Source organism: Ixodes scapularis, unplaced genomic scaffold, assembly GCF_016920785.2.
Source record: "Ixodes scapularis isolate PalLabHiFi unplaced genomic scaffold, ASM1692078v2 PGA_scaffold5__190_contigs__length_132052651, whole genome shotgun sequence".
NCBI lineage: Eukaryota > Metazoa > Arthropoda > Arachnida > Ixodida > Ixodidae > Ixodes > Ixodes scapularis.
This window is the reverse complement of record NW_024609880.1, coordinates 42,273,008-42,291,550: the sequence shown is the minus strand read 5'-3', so window position 1 is coordinate 42,291,550 and position 18,543 is coordinate 42,273,008. Positions and strand designations below refer to the sequence as shown.

Here is an 18,543-nt window from a genome sequence, read left to right as displayed (position 1 = left end):
TAAAAATGGATGTCCACCCACAGGACAGTGGGGCTTTACAGTTCAAGTAAGGAAAATGAACACATATTTTATTCAACATTTTATAAGTTAATTTTTACAAAATAGGTTTTGGGAAGAATAGCAAAACTGGAGTGATACCGGCAGAGAAATGAGGCTCATTTATTGGTACGAAAATCAAAGAAGCAGTGCCAGTCAGTTTCAGTGCAGAGGTAGATTTCACAGGACGTGCAATGGTGCTGAGTTTTCTTTGAGGAGCCAGGGTTCCTGCACTGTGTAGCATTCTTGACGTCTTCTTTCTTTGGCACGTGAAGTGCCTGCGCCGTCTGGACTGGCGAGTTCGGCAGTGGCTTGACTCTCTTGCGCGGAACCTGTGGCACCGCACAAACTTTCTAAAATGGCATCAGCCTGACTTGTTAGTCCTGAAAATCGAGCACAATCAATCAAACCAATTGTTTTCACTTCGCGAGTGTTTCAGATTGGTGCGAGCAAAACATGATCATCGCGAAATTCGTGTCATAAGTTTTGGGTCCCAGCGTCCACCCACGTAGACAGTTTGACAAGGGACTACTATAACCCTTGCTAATACTGTTGAAAATATTAAGCATTAGTGACCATCTGTGAACTTTCAAGAACTCTAGAAATATAAATTAACACAGCCTCCGTTTGTGTAAATCACATAAACTGATTACATACCTTGGCGTCGCCCGTAGAACATGCGAGTGCTGCAGGTCGCCATTTTTAACAGCAAGCAACAAGTTTTCAGTGCTGTTTGCTCAACACTCCTCCAGATGGCAGCACAGACTACGTCCATGACGGTGGACAGGCGTCCTTTTCTGTGTGCAACGAAGTTTTTTTTTTTTTTCTTCTTCTTACAATTCAAAACCCAATGTTTACACTGGTGGACGCAGGGTCTCAGGAGGTTATACAGGGTGTTTCACGAAAGGTGGACAAATTCAATACTGCAAAAACTGCTCGAAGGCTTGTGTCGTTTTGGCCCTGGGCTCGAGGCCTATTTAGGAAAACTTTTGAAGTCCGGGATAATTAGATTGTTAATTATTTTTGAGTAACTGACTTTTTAGTATTGTGTTTTAGGTTATGGTTTCAATTAGAAACTTGCTCAGCATCATTGAAAAACACTAGATCAACATATTACACAACAATAGAAGGCACGTGCAGCATCTTACGACTTTCTGAAAAACCTCACAAATGGGATAGGTTTTTAAGTTTCGGTTTGCTATTGGAGCGCATCTCGACCTCGACGGCACCATGCCCCGTGGAGAAATGGTGCAACCAGCCTCTGCTGCGTTGCGCAAGGACATCGCAGCAGAGGTTGCTTGCGCCATTTCTCCATGGGGCGCGGTGCAATCGGGGCCGAGATGTGCTCCAATTGCAAAACGAAACTTAAAAACCCGTCGAATTTGTACTGTTTTTCAGAAAGCCGTAAAATGCTGTGCACGCCTTCTGTTGTTGTGCAATATGTTGATCTAGTGTTTTTCAATGATGCTGAGCAATTTTCTAATTAAAACCATAACCTAAAACACAATATTAAAAAGTTAGTTACTCAAAAATAATTAACAATCTAATTATCCCGGACTTTAATCATTTTCCTAACTAGGCTCCTCGTCCAGGACCAGAATGACACAAGCCTTTTTTTTGTTGCGACCCATAGTTTTCGCAATATCGAATTTGTCCACTTTTCGTGAAACACCCTCTATGTGGATATTGCACTTTTCGCGACAGTATTATCAGGTTAATTTTTATTTTGCTTACAGAACAAATGATAGAATGTTTTATGGAGGCATGTTTTCTTTTTCTGTCTTTAAATGTATAACTTATGCCGACCTCCTGTAGGTGAGGTATAATTTATCTGTACGGGGGTTCCTCATTCCTAGTCACTTTCCAAAACTTTATAATTTTCTTTGTACTTGAGATTTCTGTGATATTTTTCATTACATGTTGGCAGATAGCATTGTTTATGTCAAGGAATGGCATACATTGTATTTTTTTTTTCGTTTGTCTTTTAGGGCACAATAAATGTTCAATTTTACACATTCTAATTGATGTCATAATGAGCTTCACTTACTGAAATACTGCTGTGGTTCAGTCAAGGGCTAGACCGCCATGCTTCCAATTAGTAAATAGATATGCTTAAGGAGATGAGTGAAGCGTGTTTCCTGCAATCCTCTGAGACAAAACTTGGCACTTGATCTCCAAACAGGAAAGCTCCACATGCTTCATTTGTAAAAGCCCATTATGTTTATAACTATGGTTTAGCCGTGCAGTACGATGCTTGGGGCCACTGCTTGCTCACTTGAAGTTCGAGAAAGGGCGGCACCGGAAGCACTACCAGTTGCCCTCAGGCTTATGATGTGGCTTGCAAGGAGCTCTTTTGTATTACTTCATGAAGTGAGTTGCGTTCAATGTGACTCGTTCTTTCTTTATCATGTGCCTTGTATGTGATTTGGCAATACCCCCCCAGGTGAAAAAAAGTAAATGTGTTTAGTAAACATGATAAGCTGAGAATCATGATAAGAATATCCAATACTTTATATGATTTTCGTACAATTTAGAATTTCTGATATGTGTATTGGTGCCTATAAAATTTTTACTAGGGCCTATGCTTCATTTCAGCTTTCGTCCGAGTGCGGCAGACGCTACCGGCCAATCCAGCATCGGCAGAGTGTCATGTGAGCTTGAACTCCACATAACCAAAACGTTGCATGATACTCTCCCGGCACTGGATTGGCTGGGGTGGCCCAGCATCCACTGGGCCACCCCAGGGGGCGCCCATTTTACGGCAAGCACCCTCTACCAGGGGTGTTTGGCAAGCACCCATTATAAAGGGTGTTTGCCTGAACACCCTAAGGGTGTTAGCCCTGGGACAAACTGGTGTACACCCTTAAGGGTGTAAAAAATTTTAGTGTGTACGCAAGTACAAGAACGCGTTTCCCGGAGAAGTCGGTCGTGAAGTCCTGGAGACGGTCACTAACGATACCGGAGTGTGCGCCCGTACTGTCGCGAAGTACAAGGCGCAGTGTCTATCTGGCAAGCTGGCGTCCCCGAAGCGAAGACCTCGCCATGTAGAAGTTTCGAGCACGGGGACTGTCAAGCATGCCGAATTCACACACAGCGACATTCGCCTAAAAAGATGCGTCGCAACTACCCCGAGAGGGGGATTCCTACCCTTGACAGCTATTTCAAAATAAACTGTTCAGGCCACAACTATTGTCGATTAACGTCCTATTATAAATTTTGGGGCAAGGCTGCTATCAGTGAGATTCCTCATTCCATGCTGCACGAAAAAAAAATACAACTCGGTGCTGGAGGCAAGTAACACTTGCAAAGCGGCAGAGCAGATGGTAGAAATGTGGCCTCTCGGCGACTTATAAATAAAAAGCAAGAAGAGAGGAGGAATTAAAATATGCAGTTCGGCAATGCGCACAATCTTGCGAAAAAAAACGTCTCAAAACGAAAAAAAAAACAAAAGAACTGCGCGTCTAATGGGTTCGAACCACTGCCGCCGAGACGTCGGTATCGCCAGAGCAGCCCTACCACTCGTCCACGAAACGCGCCCAGGAACACATTTTTTTTCTGTATTTTCATGCGCACCACTTCAGTACCTTTGACAGCTTTGCACGCTATGTATGAAAATGAGTATAAGTGCCCATTTTGAGAATCGCACCACCACACTGAGAGTTGAAGCAACGCCGAAGGCTCGCGTCTCGCAGCGCCGCCTGTTGAATAACCATTCGAAGAGTTTACACACTGTGAAGGTAAGAGCGCTCACACCGAAGAGCTCTCTTTACAACGCCTACACACACACACAGAGCTCACCATTGAAGGGGGGGCCACTGAGGTTTTAAGAGCCACTGATCGTAGCATTCGTATTCCAAAGACGCCGCGTTGTCGTAGATTGTTTTTCACCAGCTAGGTGCTGTAGGGATGAGGCCAAGGCCAAGGCTGGGGGCAGGGATTTCCCTAGACCCCCCTAGGGGGGGGGGGGGGGGGGGTTGAGACCCCCCTAGTTTTCCTAGACCCTTGAATCTATAAAAAAAAAGGAAAAAATAAAATAAAATTCTTTTTTTCAGATTAAGTAGAAAACACCACCTCTCAGGTGTATATATAGAGAAAGGGAAACACATTACGGGTATGAGCATTTGGTTAATAGACGTCTGTAATTTAGCTAGTGGACTAAAAAAGAAACAGTTTTATATTTTATCTAGCCTCGCCTCGCATCGCCTCCTCCCTCCCCCCCCCCCCCCCCCCCCCCCCCCTTTTGATTAGAATCCTGGGGAAATCCCTGGCTGGGGGATTCATCGCCGGAAACGTAAAGGAACCAAGCAAACGACGTGAGGCTCGCGGACGCGGTTCGTGGGAGCCGACGACGTCCAAGCCACGATCCGAGCAGCCCTAGTAGCAGCCTTGCTTCCGAGAAGACTGCATATTCTTTCCGGCGGGCACACAATACTCCGACAGCATGCTTGCGGCTGATGTGGATTGTTGGAAGTGGCTAACAGGACGACCAATGCACAGAAAATAGGTTGAGCACGACACAGCACGCAACGATTGTCGCCGCCATGTTGAAATAAAACCAAGCTGAGGCAGGCCAAGCTACAGTTTAGTACACAACGAGGCTGAGCCAGGCCAAGGTTCAGTTTAGTACACAACCTACATACTTCATTACAAAGAATTAGATTAATGATTAAACAATTTTTTTTTTACGTTTAAAAGTTCTAATGTATGTCGACTAATACAGAAACATTCGCGTTGCGTCAAATGAGTTTCGCCATAACCAGCGAACGTCCCCGCGTCGCCATCGCCACCGTGACCAAAATAAAAAACAAAGCAAGGTGCAAACGTTCGGGCAGTTTCAGGCCTTTAGGCTTTCAAAAAAACATCAAAGAACGTTCTCCGAAAAACAAAAAGTGTCCCAGGTGCCGCCATACCCATGGAACCAGCTGTGGGTTTGAGTCTTCTTGGTGAGTACTCGCCTATTCGCTTGACTTTTTCAGTGCTTTCTTTCGGAGCGTTTGTGAAGTGTCCTTGTGTGTGTGTGTGCAGGAAGCGTGAAGGCGAACGCGGCGAACGTGTGGGGCTCCTTGACGCACACGTGTTTTGCGAATGGGACGACCTTCGAGCTTTCCCCAAGGAAGTCCCGCAACCGACCTCTCACCACGGCCTGTCACTGAGCGAGCAGTCAGATTGCGGGAACGCACACAGAGGTGAAGGTCCCACCGAAGCCGGAGGGGGGAACGGGACTTCGTAAGTGTATCGGGAGGTTTATCTCGTGGATCGGTGGGCAAGACGAATTCTACAAATCGGGTGGCGCCTTGGTACCACCTAACTAGGTGGTGTGTTTCGCGGAACCCATGACCGCTAAAGGTACCCATTAGGTGCTGGCGCTCGTATTTGCACCCCGTTTGCTTTTACTGCGGGTGTTCGAATTCAGGCTCGATTCTCTGCATTGATGATGTTGCTTGCGAAGAGTTCTTTTTTGACTAGGGCACGAACTTTTTATACAAAATGCTGTATATGTTGCACTTATTTGCTAGCCCTCTGGCTGTAGTGTATTGTGAAGGTTGTGGGAAAAACCGCGCATTGAGTAATTGCAAAAAAAATAAATATATATATATATATATATAATGTAGTGTCGAGTACCGTCCGACGGCACTCTTGCAGAACGTTCACGTGCCGTGCAATGGCACTCCACTCGCGTCTTCAAGTGCCGTCCGAATGTCTTATGTAAAGCGAATTGTCAAAACGAGTTTTTCGAAGTTGTAGCGTAGCTTATTGGAAATTGTAGCATAGCTCGCCTCATAGGCAGCGGACTCGGATTCGATCCACAGTGTGGGCTTACTTTTTAAAATATTTTTCTCTAACATTTTGTTTCGTCGAGGCATTTGGCGATATTTACGTCATTTCTTTTTTACCAGTAACAGTGGGGAAAAAACAAAAGGATGTTGTCGACAAAACTTTGCTTAAAGGGGGCCCTGCAACAACTTTTTGACTGGTTTTTAATTTGCTCCGAACTTGAGTGCACTGAATGTAGTAACTTAATCATTTCTCAAATTTCGCTTTATTTTAAAAGTTATAGGCAATTTAGAATTAAAAAAACTAACAAAATATAACCCCCTTCATGACGTTGTAGGTCCTGGCTTGAGTGGCCGTGACCTAGAGGAGTAGTGAGCTCATCGAGCGCTCAGGGCTGCCGCACTCCGTGTCGACGGCTCGAAAGGGCGCCACTAAAGCATGTTCTGGATAGGCTGTATGAGGCGGGTGACCAAGGTGGCTTGCATAGCATTTGCTGCGCGATTAAGGACTAATTTGGCATAACACTTCATTGGCCAAAAACTACAGCAAACACGGTGTAAAGGTCAGTTCAGAACGGGAGCCACTTCGCGCTGCCATACCGCCAAATGGCCAAATCGCCAGCCAAGCCCGCGCTGAAAGCCTTCGGAACGCTCGGAACCGGTCGATTCCTCGATCCGGTATACGACCGCGGCGCCGCCGCGTACATTCGGGACCTTTCTACGCTCGCTGTTCGTCGGAGCATCATCCGACAAGCCTTTTCTAGTATGCGCCGTTTTTTCCGCCGCTTGATGGCGAGTTTGTCGACGAGTCTTTTCTTGTTTCCGTACTTTATAAACTGCATTTGTTTCGTTCCTGATCTAAATTAACGAACTAAAACTACTTTCATACATAATTAAAACGGTTCGCGACACATATTTTGTATTTCGACTAAAAAAAAGCTTTTAGCGGCTCTGACCAGTGGTAAGCCCAGGACCAAAGACGTCACATATTGCGCGCTTTCGGCGATGGCAGTCGCCCTCGTAGGTGGAGGAGGTTTCCGCGTCTTCCGGTTAAAATATGACTCACTGATATTTAGTTACTCTCTCCGTGCCCGCTGGCTTGCCCAAACCCCAAGAGACGTGGAAACCGCAAAGAAGGTAGGCGCTTAAATATGATTGCAGGGCCCCTTTAACAAAATGGTATGGGCGTCCCTTTCCGGAGGTACATGGGGGACTGCGGGGCTTGGTATGGGACAGAGGGGCTGGACGCTGCGAGGCGTCATGTGCAACGGGGCCAAGTAGGTTAATAGTTTTGTAATTAGCAGCCGCATACTGTTGCCGCGAGGCGGCATGAATGTATGCGGGGGGTTGGTTAACGAGCTCCCCAGGGATACATGTGCTGTTCGACTTTCTTTCGGACGGCACTTGTAGGCACGGGTGGAGTGCCGTCGGACGGCACTGTAGACAGCCAAGAAAACAACAGAAAATAAGGTGTTTCGAACAACTTTCTTGAAGAGATCATGAACTGATTTTTCGACTACTTCCTCGTCAGCTTTCCTCCTCAGTACATAAGCAGAGTGATAAACCATGTGGTCGTATTTCACTGAAACCCAAAGTTCTGCCAGCAGTCTGAGAGCCGGCATGGACAAAGCCCTACATAAATTTCACACTTCACATTTTTGCAAGTACTGACAACCATGAAGGGAGCGACGGGACAAGCGATGGCGACCCTTTTTGCTATCGCTCAGCCGCACGACGAGGCACACTGCATGAAAGCAACTAGAGCAAGCGACCAATGTGATGAGCGAAGTTTTCTAGTAATTCAAGGACCGAGCAGCGTTACAAGCGACAGTGAGAAATCTCCGTCGCTGTTGCCGGTGCTCGTCTCGTTGCTCACTAAATCGCTTACATGCGGTCCAGCCTTAAAGGGGCACTGACACATCAAAATCATAATTTTTTTTATTATCCGAAACGATTGAAAACGATGCCGGGACATTACCCTCAAAATTTGAAATTTGGGAATTCAGTATTTGTGAAGTAAAAAAACAATTTCCAAATGCCGAATTCGAAGTTCCCGCGCGATCGGCACCGGTGCCTTGACGTCAAAAATTGCGGAGACCTGAGAGTCGACTTCCTTTCACCACTCCCGGCTGTTGCCATGGCGACCCAAAGCGAGGAGGAAAGGAGCGAGCGCCCGCGTTGAGGCGGACCGGTTTTGAGCGGTGTCGCCTGTTTTCCGTTGGAGGATACAAATCCAGGAGACGGCACCACAACGAACTCCCGATTTTTGGTTTTTCAAAAAGAAGGGCCGTAGTGCGTTCGCAATTGCGTTAAAAAACATGTTTTAGGATTGCCGTAATTAAATGTTATAGAGATGTCGCCTACAAAGCTTCTAAATTTCCTGATTTTTGACGTCACCGATCAAAAGAAGCGAGGAGGCGAGAGGCGGGAAAATCAAACGCCAAAAATAAAAAGGCGCGCGCGCGCGCGGGAAAATTTTTTTTCGCGATGCGGTTTTTTTTGCGTGTCTATGACTGCAACTTGCATCGTTTTAGACAATAAAAATAAATACGACCTTTGGGGTGTCAGTGCCCCTTTAATTGTCTGAGAGCGAGAGACACGTGCCACGAGTGAGTACCGTGCTGCCATTCCTTTCCAAGTGCCTCTCATTTCAGGGCTACACTGCCATTTGCTTCCAAGTCCTGCACGGGCCTCCTGCTCAGGCGCTTTGATGCCACTTACGAAACTAGCACAAACTCGTCAAGGGGGTTTAGGTGGGGTTAGTCAACCGGTGTGTTTGACGCACCATTTTTTACGGTGCCTCGACAGTTCGCAGTTACTTCACAGTAACAAGTTGGGACGCCATGATGACAGCAGCACTTGTGCCTGCTTGTCTTATTCACTAGAGGTTTGAAGAGCAACTGCAGACTTTCGACAGCATGACACTTTCGGTTTTGTAAGATCATTGTTGCTTCCTTGGGACAACTCTTAATACATGGGAGGAACAAGATGGCAATTGCACCAGTGGGGAATACGTCCAGGCACTATACCTGTACTAAAACTTGCTTGATCACCTGTTTATCTATAATTATCTTTGCGCTTGGAGCGTTACCTCCGAGGCGGGGTTTCCCGACCACAAGAAAAATTTGACAGGGCCATAGGCAAGGCCAAGTTCGACTCGCGCTGCTGATCCTGTTGTCCCGGTGCCTCTACAAGGGCGAGGACCTGGTCAATAGGAGTGTGACAGGCCAACCTTCCAGGCGTGACAAAGTATGGCGCCGTGGGAAGGAAGCCCATTACACCTGTCAAAGTGGATGCAATTGCAGGTACGTGCCTTGCTGCATGTCCGCCTTCCCGGCTCTAAACTATGTAGAAATTGGCAGGTTCAGCATCGTGCATTATATAGGTTTTATAGACCATACGCGAAATAGCTCTTGGGTATCATCATCATGCCGCTCGGAGCGACATGTGGTGGGTTTTGATATCTTGAATGTGCAAATGCCACTAGTATACCTCGTCTCGCCTCAACATGAACTAACTGCGAAAGCTGTGCAAGCGCAAGTGGGTAGTCTTGGCTGGAGGATGAGACCGCAGTATGTGTGCGTCCACAGGTTTCGAAAGTCAACGGCAGAAGCTTCCGAGGGTATCCCAAGCATGCACCAGCAACTTCGGTAGGATACATGGGCACTGCTATCTTGGAAGCACTTTTCAAGATTAAAGAAAATGAACACAGTTGGCAAAAACTTCAGTCTTAAGGCCCGTTCACACTCTTGCAACCGAGTACGACCGAGAGATACGAGATCTGTTAAAACTTCTTAAAAGTTCTTAGGACGAGGGTACACACTGGGGGCATTCTGGCGCCATCTATGCGGTGACCCTGGAACTGCATTTTACAAGAGCGAAGGTTGCGCGGAATATGTTTACAGATAAAATCTGTAAACATATTTTTTTTAAAGCTGGAGACCAAGTGAGATATATATCATCCGCTGTCTTCTCAACTGGTTATTTCAATATTTTATTAGGAGTACTTGGCCATGACTTCAAAACAAACCAAAGACCAGATTCGGGCTGATGTTGGAAGGCGGTTCTTTCCTGCCAAACTTCAGAAACATTTATCTAAGCAAAGATGATAAATAAATAACTACTAGTTTTAGTTTCCCACGATTTCTGCATGCAAAAGATGCCTATATCCGTACAGCACACAAAATGTTATAGGATACTTTGTAGTGCAGAGATGCATTATTTTGTTACTCAGATGAAAAATTGTGATGTTGGGATATTGGGCGCTACAAGGAGGCACATTTTTCAACTTTTTTTTGTAAGTGTTTTCGCAGGGGACGCACTATTTTATGGGGTGAACGTAGACACGGTCGGCGATGCAAACCGGTGCGCTAGCTTTGACTGCGTTGCATGCTACGTATGAAACGGAGTATAGTCTTGAATAAGCTGCTGCACCTTCACTCACTCCCAGAGACGCACCCCCCACTACAGTTCTAGAGATATGTAAAACGGTTTCGAATAATATGCACGACGCGAAACTTGTTGAATGTCGTATAAAACGAATTCTCAAAACGAGTGCTCGCAGGTGTAGCTATGTGGAAAGATGCCCGCTTCTTACGGAGCGAACCCAGGTTCGATGCAGAAAATAAACATACGTTTTTTTTTTACAATTATTCTTGAGAAAAGTGAATGTCGACGAAACTTGTGCATTATTTATTTTTCCTTTCCTTTTTAATTTTTTTTTTGCACAATTATTATTGAAAAAAAAATCTCGACAAAGCTTTGAACTAAATGGTGTCGGACTCCCTTCCTAGAGGTGCATAGGGAAACGGCGGGGCTTGGGTTGCCGGCTGGACGCCGCGAAGCAGCATTCATACTTTTTTTTTCGTTAGGGCAAATGCTGCTGACCTGTGACTCCCGTTGAGAAGGAGAAGAGTCAAAACAGAGTCACACGAAAAATTGACTCTCTGAGAGAGTCGTAAAGTGTCAAAGAGAGTCATGGAAGCAGTGACTCCCTTTGGACTCCTTTTTTTTTAAAGAGTGTACCACCTGCACACCGTAAAATCCCTATAGGGTGAGGTATTTGGACTGCCTGGTCGAATTTCTGGGAGTAGGCCTTCCCAGAGCCACCAGTGCCTTCATTGTGGACATAGAGGGACTTTTACTCAGTACCACATAACAAACTTTTGGTAGCAGTACGTGAGCTGATTGAAGCAACAAGCCCTATTTCATTTCAAAACATCTGCAGGGTAACAGTTGAGGCTTTTCTAGAGGTCTTATATTGCTGTTTGATTTCCACGCTACTTTGCTTTCATGACAAAGTGTATGTTTAGGAGCGCGGCATTTGTATTAGGTCCTGTACTGTGTGAAATATTTCTTGGAAAGTTTGACCACTTGATTTCAGTTGCCTTAGTATACATTCCAATTGCAAAGGTATGCTGATGATTTTATCGTTCTCGTTAGTACTCAGTCAGAGCAACACCTGGACTCGCTGGCCTAGTATATTTTAAAGGTTTTAGCAGCTGCTCCAACTATTTGATGGTCCACCTGGAGCTTCCGGTGGACAGTTTTCAGGTTTTAGACATCCAGTTGTCGGTCAACTCTTCTGAACATGTGTGCTGGATGTTCATGCCACGGAAAAAGAAGGCCCTATTGCCTTATGACTCAGCCCACTCGAAACTGATTAAGATGGGAATCACTTCATTATGCCAACGGTCGGCACTTCTGAAATCCTGCCTGCATATCCTTCATAAGAGTTTCGACCTTCAGGCTTTATGCCTGAAACAGTCAGGGTTCCCACCATTTGTTGTGGACGGAGAACTGGAATCTCTTAAAGGGACACTGGCAGGGTATTAACGTTTGCCAAGGTTTTTATTTGTAAATGGCACATGAGAGCCCAGCTGCACAATTTGCTGCTCGAAATTCGTTTTCTTTCCGCCCGAAAACCGCCGATCGAGAACTGGACGGTTTGAGTCGCACTCGTCCTCTTCTGCGTGGTCGCTTGCCGATTTCTATGGTTGATACACAACCACCAAGGATAATCAGAGTTGTGGGTCCTCGGAGGCACACACCCAATACTAAAGAAAGACAAAAACTATGGTACCCAATTTTTGTGGCTTGTAAAAAGTTGCAAATATGTTGAATGAAAAAAACATGTTGCAAAGCCACATAGACAAAAAATATGATACCCATTTTTTGTGGCTTGTAAAAAACTGAAAATATGTTGAATGAAAAAAAAAGTTGCAAAACTACGTGATTTTTTTGTAACTTTCTTCTCCTTTATATTTCGTCTTCCCCACTCCTGTTTCGGTTTGAAGCAATTGTATTTTTTACTTTATTAAAAATATATGTGACTCTGTAGCAAAGTATTAATATGGTAGTCTCCTGACACCATAATGGATTGCCTGGCAAAAAATGAAAGCATTTTTTGGGGGGTGTCACTGTCCCTCTAAGAAGTTAAAAATCATAAAACTGTACTCAGGAAGCATCACAAAAAAATTGAAGTCATGCCTTATGTACATAAAATATCGCACAACCTGAAAAGGGTAGCAACCAAATTTTGTGTGGTTGTCGTCTTTAGGGCCCTTTGCAAGTTCTCCAATATCTGCAATGGTCAGCCGACCAAAGGTGAAGTTGCTGGTTTGTGGTAAGAGGCGTGCTAATCAGTGCGGCCTCACTTATCAATGGTTATGGTTCACACCTGCAAATGCGCTGCAAAGCTTATGGATATTCATCTACATTGAACGGTGTGCAACAGGCGGGGAGTAGCAGGGGAAGGTTGGAAAGGGAGATGCCAGAAGCGGCTCTGATACATGACTGACCAAGACTCGTGTATTAGCGTCGCATCTGTTCTTTTGATGGAAAATAGTGGCACGGCAGACTCCATAGTTGTTTTGCTTCAATCTTTGTAAGGGGGTCGATTTAATCCAATTCTACTCATCTCTGGTGTACTAGATAGCAGCATATTTGCAGAGATAGTCATATTTTGTAGTTCCATCGAAATATATTTCAGCTTATAAAATATTTGTTATTTGGCTTGTAAATTTTCAAGCATATCTAGATTGAAGGCAGCAAATATCTTACCTGCAGTCATGGTATGTGTACGAAGTATATTGCATTAACATAATTGACCCAACCTCTGATTTTTGTTTTCAGTGCCTCTAGCGAATTGTTGATGCTAGGATTACTTTTGTTTTTTTGTTTGTTTCATATACTCTACAACACTTTTTTCACCTTTATACTCAGTGCAGCCCTCGCCGAACCGAAGCTAGCATCGACTAGGCCAATTCGTTCCTGCATCACCAGCCGAGCCGAGGATCAGGTTCATGGCAGTCTGCAAAGGTTGTTGATGGTAAGCTGGCTTATATATACAGCTGTGTTATAGCAGCTTGTCCTGGATGACAATTTGAAATGCGTTTTTATGTTTTAGAAAGTGAAATTTGCATGGGCATACTTGCAACGTGAAACCTTACCAAGCCTGTTCTGATCTTTCATTCATCTTGAGATTTCAGTACAGCCGTTTCTGCTGCACACGCACTGCCTACTTCGGCCAGGTAGAGACTTGATCCATATGTAGGTAAGCAGGTGATTATCAACTGCTCAGTGCTGTCCGTGGTGACATTCTCTTCTTATCAGACGACTTATCATGCTTGGTTCGCAAGGCATTTTAAAAGGAGAGCATGTCAGCTGGTGCTTAATGCTCCCAGTACTGAGCAGTCGACGATCGCTTGCTCACGCTCGTAGAGATCACGACTGTACTTCAAGCTCGGCAAGTGTGACACTTTTGTGATTCAGCCTAGCTGTGGTGTGCTGAGCGGTGTGCATATAGCTAGTTGACTTGTGTACACACAGTGGCTGTGCGGTAAAAAACGCGCCCAATTGGCCACTTTAATGCAGTCTCCTGTAGTCCCATTGATGTTTTCTTTTGGTGTGCATGATATGTGTTCACACTTTTTTTTTCCTCGCTTACCGACAGTCCTAGCTGTCTGCAGAGAGTGAGTGTAAAACATGCCAGCAAGCCTCTAAAGCAGTATGCAGTGCAATTTTGGTCTATTGTGCAAACGAGGAAGAAGAGACTGCACGTTTGGCTGTTGAGGCTGCGACATAGACATTAGATAGTTTGATCTGAGCATTGTTAGACCCGCTCCACTCAAAAGGAAAGCACCTGCATGCGCACAACGCTCAGTCAGCAACGACCAATTGGAGTGCAGCTGCCGATGGAGGGGACAATTCCTGCATCCCGATGGCCACTGCCGGCTGAGCGTTACGCGCATACCTGGTGGCTTTCTCGCTCAGTGGCTGAGCGGAGCAGTCGTAAAAAGCGCTCAACTAAAACTTTTTCCGATAGGGGGTGGCTGACGCATAGATATTTCAGGCAGAGGGATGGCCGACATTGCTCACATCAATTCTCAGTATGAGCAGCTCTCTTCGCAATACAGAAATTATGATTCAAGCTTCCTCTACTCCTTTCTGACAGGTTTTGAGACGTGCTCCTGGCAGTATTGTCAAGCTAGATATTATTATACCCAGATCCACTCCAATAAATTCTAGGAGGATGAAGTCAGTTGCCACATAGCTTGTGCAAAACTAAATGTGGAACGCACTCCTCCTTTCTGTTTACCACTGTATTCAAAACCTTGTCTCAGTATGTGATGGGTCTGCAAAAAAAATTGGCCAGGAAATCAATGTTACTTAGAAAATAGATGTCCCATACATATTAACCTGAATCTACCAACCACTGTACACTGCTTCACTACTGATTTGGTATCTTTCAATTGATTTTCCTGAACTGTTTACACCTGTAAACATCTTAAAGATGATCCGAGGGAATGTTTCTTGTCATGTGATGTCATATGCTTAAAGTAAGTGAGGCTTGTGGGCATTTTCAAGGGCTATGGGGCATGCTGATGATGAACACTAAATGTGAGTTTGATAGTGGACGCTGATTATATATACTAGTTTGTAAGTCGCTATTTTTTATTTGATGAAATCTGCAGATGAGTTTTTGTCGTCAGGTTGCCATTATGTGGGAATACGGGGGTCATACTTTGCAGTACATTATATGTTTACATGTGTCTACCCAATCTCATTAGTATGTGTACAACAATGAGGTGTATTTGCGACTCCACCGACCTATAGGGGGCGCCACCACCAAACAAACATGGCGGCTGGGAACAGGTCGCATCGGCTCGGCCGGCCGCCTGAATGGGTAGCGCATTCAATTTAACAGATTTTCTTTTGTTTAATGCCCTATTTTATAGGTATTCAAACTGCGACGGTTAAATGTAGCCGGTGTACATAAACTTGCAGAGCATAGTTTTGTTTTCCTGGTGCTTTTTGTTCTTCATGTCAAACTTGTTTTTCGGAAATTTCGTTCAATATTGAAACTATGGGCTCCTGAGAGACGGTAGTATATTCTAATCAGTTTTGATCAGCTAAGGAAAGCGATGATGACCACAGAATTGTTCCACCGAGAGTAATTTCCAGCTAACTGGCATGCCTCGACCATGCGACTTATCTGTCCGCGAAATCGAGCTTTTGTGCGTATTAAGAAACAGCTTTAGCCGTCTGCTCAATCAACACCACAGGCTACAGGAAAATTACGAAAATTAAGCAAGCGCTTCTTGAGCCAAGGAGCTTGTTAACCCGCTGGCGCCCCACTAAGCAGCTGATACTCCTATTTCAATTCAGGTTTTTGTACCAATCGAGAAGTCATTTTGACGAATATGCGGGTTATGTATTATATTACATACTATGTCCCACTAAAGCGATATTAGTACATTCTTCGGGTTGAAATATGAGCTTAGTTGACTAGCTATTAGGTGAACTGCTGAATAAAAGTATATTTGACAGGCAGAAACATACTACTTAGGCTCAGCCAAATGGCTCTAGCCGGCAGCACGGAGACGAATGTGGACAAACTGAAGAGAGTCTTCATCGGAGATTCACGCAGAACCCCTCTGCATTGAACTTGACTTCAAATCCGTAACGGAGAAATGGAGTATCTTTTGTGGCCGGACAACCTGAGCAATGTAGACGTATATTGCTGCTGGCTTCGACGGGGGTATAATATGAATATTGGAGGCACGATAGATCATAATGTCGTGACAGCTTATAACGTTGCGAGATGTGTCCCCCACCTTTTGAAAGCAGGCAATTTCCCTCATTAATCGTATGGAGCGAGCAGGTTTTCCGGAATAAAGTAATTGCGAAATCAGCCCAACTCTTTCGGTGAGGTCCAGAAGCTTTTACGGCGAAAAGCAGCCAAGATGAATAGCCAATGCACCGACCGGCGTGGGCGGCTCATTCTTGAAGCTAATCAAACACAACCAAACTCAAGAAAAGCGGCTATCTGACTGCAACATTGGGGTTCCCTCCAGTGAAACACCTCGTCTGTCGTCCTCAGTCCACTGTTCTACATCCTTATAAGGAAACCACTTATCAGCTACCAGGTAGTCGTCACTTTGAATGTGATTCGAGGCAGACAAGAAATCAAAACGTTTTTCCGCGATCCCTCTCCATCCAAGAAAGCGAAAGCACGCGACCGTGTGTTGTGGAGTAAACGGGCTTCCAAACACGTGATGGAAGGAAACAATCTACTGAGGCTTCATCACACTGATGAACACTCAGGCAAACTTGAGAAATATTCTGACCCTCGTCAAATTACATTGTTCGCTACCGCGCCGCCAACACGTGTCGGCGAAAGCCGCCAGAGACGTGGAGAGGCGCAAAGTAACCTGTTCCAGCAGGTTCCCGGTTTTCCTGATTAATGCCGTCCGTTTTGCTGGAGTCGCGAATATGTCAAGGATATGATTTGTCATTGTCTCAGTAAGACCAATGAATCGCTATATTTACCTAAAAATGCTGGATCTTGCACACATATCGTGACGAACGACGATGTTAAACTATATGCCGACTACTCCGCCAAGCTCGCCCGTCTCTCGACATGCCGTTTTGAATTTAAAAAAAAATTATTTCCATGTGCCTTTCTCTGAAGTGGCCCTTTTTCATACAAATAGCTGACCTTGATTAGAGACAACTGGACCATTTTTGCCCATTCGACATCCAGTGTGTTGTTGCTGGTGTCCCTTAGGGCAATCAAAGTATTTTTTTATATAGTTTCCAGATTGAAAATAAAATAAAGGCAATTAGTGCATTAGCTACAAAAAGTTTTCCTTTTACATGGGCTGCTTGTCCTATGTCCCTCGCCCCATTTTGGAATTTGTGGATTATCATGTACAGCTGGTATTGATTTACCCTGTCATTTTACTGCGATGTCGATTCTCTTTACAGGTGCTGTAATGAAGGACTCGCCTTCCCGGGTGCAAGGTAGACTTGCATCACAAGCTGCATGAGAAGTGTGAAGAAACTTTTCTAGGCCCGTGGCATGCAGCCTCTTTCATCCAGCGCACTCTTCTGGCGACAAGCCCCTGATTACCAGCCGAGCTGTAGCTTCACTGCAACTGTCAATAAACAATTACGGTAACAATTTTGTATGATTTATTTACTGCCTATGTATGAGTGAGATGGATGTGGCAGACAGTGAAAAATAATTGTTTACACTCATTATTTTTTAAAATTACCCTTGTAATGAACTTCATCTTTTCTATTCCGGTGTGAATTGCACACAAAACCACATGTTAGCCTGTAAAACGAGACCGGGAACTGTACGGTTTTAGCCCGCTAGCCTGGGGTCTTGCTGGTATCTTACCGCATTACTGGTACTACGCTGGGGATTTGTGCTGGCAGCAGCCCGGGAACTCGCTGGGGCAAAACAAGACCGGGAACTGTATGGCTTGAGTCCGCTAGCCTGGGGTCTCGCTGGTATCTTACCGCATTACTGGTACTACGCTCGGGTTCGTGCTGGCAGCATTCCGGGAACTCACTGGGACTCCCAGTGCCGGGCGTCCCAGTCAGTCCCAGTCACTGGCCAGTGACTGGCAATCTCACTGGCCCGTTGTCGCCCCGCGGTGCGTTTCCAGCGTCACCCCAGTAGGATCTTAACGGCCAGACCGGTATCGCCCCAGTCCCAAACCGGCGAGTTGTACTACTTGGGTATTTGTACCCAAGTACCCAAGTACCCAAGTCCTTGGGTACTTGGGTCCCTCTTCTTTGGAATTTTTTTTCCTCAGAAACTAAACATGTCAGGACATTAGAATAAAAAGGATTGTACTTCGTGGAACATGCGCCACAAAATATAAAAATTTGTAGAAAAATATAAAGTACGACTGCATTTCGTTCCCTGAATCCAAATGAAACCACCCATATGTATATATATGGCTGATTTCATCTCAACTCAGAAACGAATTTTGGGACGAATTTTTAATTTTTTTGAAAAAGTAGACGTTATCGGGCTTATACGTGTGATTTCGGCTTTGAGTTTGAAATACCGAACTAGATATGTATTGTTCATCTTTTTAATGTCAAACAGATATGCAGTGCATATACATATGTGTAATTTTGTATCTGACGCTTAGGAAGTACGGTTTATTTTGTGCACATACGGCCTCTTTCGTAAAATAAAGAGCATTTCGTAGCGAGTAAGGCGTCAAATGTGTTAGTCATGTGTTTAGGTTTCATTTCTATTTTCAGGTATTCATGCCGGATTACTTAGATTTTTCCGTCTTGACTTAAGTTTGTCCCGGAGTCTAGATGGTATACGCATCTTCTCCGTCAGTACATAGGGCCAAGCTCACACACCTTGGAAATCACCCCAGTGCCAAGTAAATAAATATTTTTAGGATAAATATTGTTG

General features: G+C 44.9%; 1 protein-coding gene across 1 annotated transcript; it reads right to left on the bottom strand.

Moving 5' to 3' along the window:
* Positions 1-135: 135 nt before the first annotated feature.
* LOC120844032 lies at positions 136-827 on the bottom strand. Its single transcript, XM_040215615.1, has 2 exons — positions 694-827; positions 136-419 (listed from the first exon to the last, which is right to left on the bottom strand). The coding sequence occupies exons 1-2, from the start codon at positions 809-811 to the stop codon at positions 217-219; spliced, it is 321 nt and encodes a 106-aa protein (XP_040071549.1). The 5' UTR covers positions 812-827; the 3' UTR covers positions 136-216.
* Between the last annotated feature and the right edge of the window lie 17,716 nt (positions 828-18,543).